Source organism: Theropithecus gelada, chromosome X (assembly GCF_003255815.1).
Source record: "Theropithecus gelada isolate Dixy chromosome X, Tgel_1.0, whole genome shotgun sequence".
In the NCBI taxonomy this organism is placed as follows: domain Eukaryota; kingdom Metazoa; phylum Chordata; class Mammalia; order Primates; family Cercopithecidae; genus Theropithecus; species Theropithecus gelada.
Window position 1 is genome coordinate 124,136,124 of NC_037689.1, and position 2,826 is coordinate 124,138,949.

The 2,826-nt window shown below is 58.4% G+C and overlaps 1 protein-coding gene across 1 annotated transcript; it reads right to left on the reverse strand.

The window, feature by feature from the left end:
- Window positions 1-318: 318 nt before the first annotated feature.
- DCAF12L1 (DDB1 and CUL4 associated factor 12 like 1) lies at window positions 319-1,955 on the reverse strand. The gene has a single exon (XM_025373397.1). The coding sequence runs from the start codon at window positions 1,708-1,710 to the stop codon at window positions 319-321; it is 1,392 nt and encodes a 463-aa protein (XP_025229182.1). The 5' UTR covers window positions 1,711-1,955.
- Between the last annotated feature and the right edge of the window lie 871 nt (window positions 1,956-2,826).

Sequence of the window (2,826 nt, forward strand, 5' to 3'; positions counted from 1 at the left end):
ATTGACTGCATCTCCTTAAAGAAAGAGAATATATGAATCATTCAAAGAGAGAATGCAACTAAAGATTAACCAAATTTCTTTGTATGAAAATTCCAAAAGATGGTGTTGGAAAGGAGTCAAAAAGTCTTAAGGTCAAGTTTTCATTGACCAAAGGATCACTCACTCTCTCTGCTTGGAGGAGTACAACTTAAGCTGGGCTGGTTCCACCTGGAAAACAAAAGACACACAGAGTTAAAAGCAAAAAATGCAACATGAAGCAGGAAAGTCAGGTGGAACTAAAAGGTAAATCTGTGTACCTGGAGTACAAGGCGGCCGTCCTTAGCTCCAGAGGCCTGCATAGTTCCCATGGAGGCCTGCAGGGAGAGGCCCCCCAGCCACAAAGAGCTTCATCTCGGGCCAGTTGTAGCAGTGGGTGTAGAGCGCATTGGGAAACACTTCCATGCCACCAAAGTAATTCACCCAGAAGTCATTGTGGTTGAGCCAACCTCTGCCACAAGCAAGCCTGAGCTTCCTCCCTGAAGGTCCCGAAGAGGACTCCAGGGTGGCGGAGGCTCTCTCCTCCAGGAATTTCTGGGCCCGGATGTCATAGAAGAGCAGGGAGCCCTGACCGGTGCCCACAGTGATGATGTGGCGGTAGAAGCTCAGAGACCGCACACCTGTGCCACCCTCTCGAGAACACAGGGGCCGGATGTTCTGCTGGCCCTGGCGCAGATCCAGGAAAGAGACGTGGGAATGGGAGCCCACAGCATACACAGACATATCATCGCAGTAGGTCAGGCACACATTATCCCGGAAGTAGGGTAGCCTGATGGACAGCAGCCTGGATAGTGTGCTCTGGGCTTTCCACAGGTGGAAGTAGCCATCCAAGGACACCGCTCCCAGCTCCTGGTTCTTGGCGCCGCAGGCCAGGGCCCGCACCTTGCGGTTACTGGGGTTGATGATGGCCCTGGGGATGGCCTCCACATCCTGCGGACGGATGTGGGCATATACGGGGAGACCCACCTCGCTATGCCAGGCAACGGTGTCATCGAACTTGTCCGGGTCCATCCGCCACAGCGCCACAGTGCCGTCACGGGAGCCGCTCACGGCTACGGTGTCACTCAGCCAGGCGACGGCGAAGATCCAGTCCTTGTGGCCATGGCGGTCGCCCAGGCACAGGGGATCCAGGGTGGGCAGCTGGTAGATGGCCAGGCTGTTGGGGTTTTCGCCGCCGGTGGCCAGAAGCGTCTTGGAGGGATTCAGCTCGATGGCATGGATGCCGCAGCCCTGTTGGTCCTGGGCCAGCCTGGCCTCCCTGTCCCGCAAGAGGGGGATGCGTGTGATGTGGCCTGACTGCACGTCCACCACGAAGAGCGTGTTACACTTGGTGCCGCACACCACCTGCCTGGAGTTCAGCCACTGTGACGCGAACACCTTGTTGAGGGTGCCCAGGTCCAGTTGGCGCTCCGTCAGCAGCTCCGGCAGCCTCTGTACCGCGTAGCCTCGCATCTCGCCATCGAAGCCCTGGAGCCCGGCGGGGCCCCATCCGCCTACCTCCCGAACCTTCAGATAGTGCACCATTGAGCGACACGTCGCCGGCCGCCTCTGCCTCTTCAGTAGCAGAGGCCCCTCACCGTCCGCTGCCGCCAAGCCCTGCGACGGCGAGCTCTCGGCGCCCGCCTCGACCGCGGGCGCTTTCCGTTTCCTGCTACCTGTTTGCTGCTGGGCCATGGTGGGCGGCGGGCGAGCGGCGGCGGCAAGGCGTTGGTGGCGGTTGCGGCGCGTGGCTCCCGTGTAGGTCGTGGCGGCGGCGTGGATGGTTGCGCTGGGACCCAGCCTTCGGATTCTGAGGCGCGGCAGTGGCGGACCGGGTGAGGGACGCGCGGGCGAGGGCGGCTGTGGCGGTGCAGACCTACGCGAGGGCGGGAAGTGCGTCTGGCCGGACAGTGAGAGCAAAGTCAGTGTGGGGCGAGATCTACGCGGGGGGCCGAGTGGGAGGGGCAGAGAGAGTGGGAGGAGCAGGCGAGCGGGCAGGCGGGTGTGAGCGCGTGGGGTGCCTAAGGAGTAGCTGAGGCCGGGCGGGGTGAAGGCTGGGAGGGGACAGGGCGGGGAGCGGGGAGCGGAGCTGCAAAGACAGAGTCTCTGAGGGCCCGCAAGCCAGGATCCCAAGTATCAGACACGCGGCATTTCACTACCCTCAGGACAGCAGCTAAGTACCCCTCTTAAAATCCTTACTTCAGTAAAATCTGAAACCTACGATATAGTCAAGTACCAGGCTAGAAGGAGCCCAGGCCACGATCTGTCTGGAGAAACCAGTGTGCACTTGGTGTAATCCTGGGACACCCTTCGCTAAGATTAGACATTAAACTTGGCAAGGAATGGGGGATTCGGCAGCTGCAGGGAGACCTTTACCCATATGTCAGACCTGCAGCCCCCCAAGTTTCAGCCCCTCAGTTGATGTCTTAAACAGTTTCAAACAAATCTTTTTTCCCTCCTCAAATTGAGGTTTCTGAGCTGCTGCACTACAGTCCCTTGAGGAGTACAATCCAGATGCAAATCCCTGGGACCCACGTTTGGCCCATGGTGATATCAGGGAACCCTTGGTTTGGTGCAGCCTTGAGAAAATGGTGGGTTGTAATAATGGGGGAGGAATCCTGAGGGGCTTTTTGGAGGTGTTTGCTTCCTTTGAGCCTCAGAGCCCTAAGGAGATGGAGTGGAAGCATCTGTGGAGGGGGATTTCTTCCCCACTCCTGAGAGGCAAAGTTAATATCCCCGTTGTCAGTCACAGAGACGCCTAAGTTGAGTCCCTGGGACCTTGGAACTGGGTCTAGAGGCAGAGGATTTTCA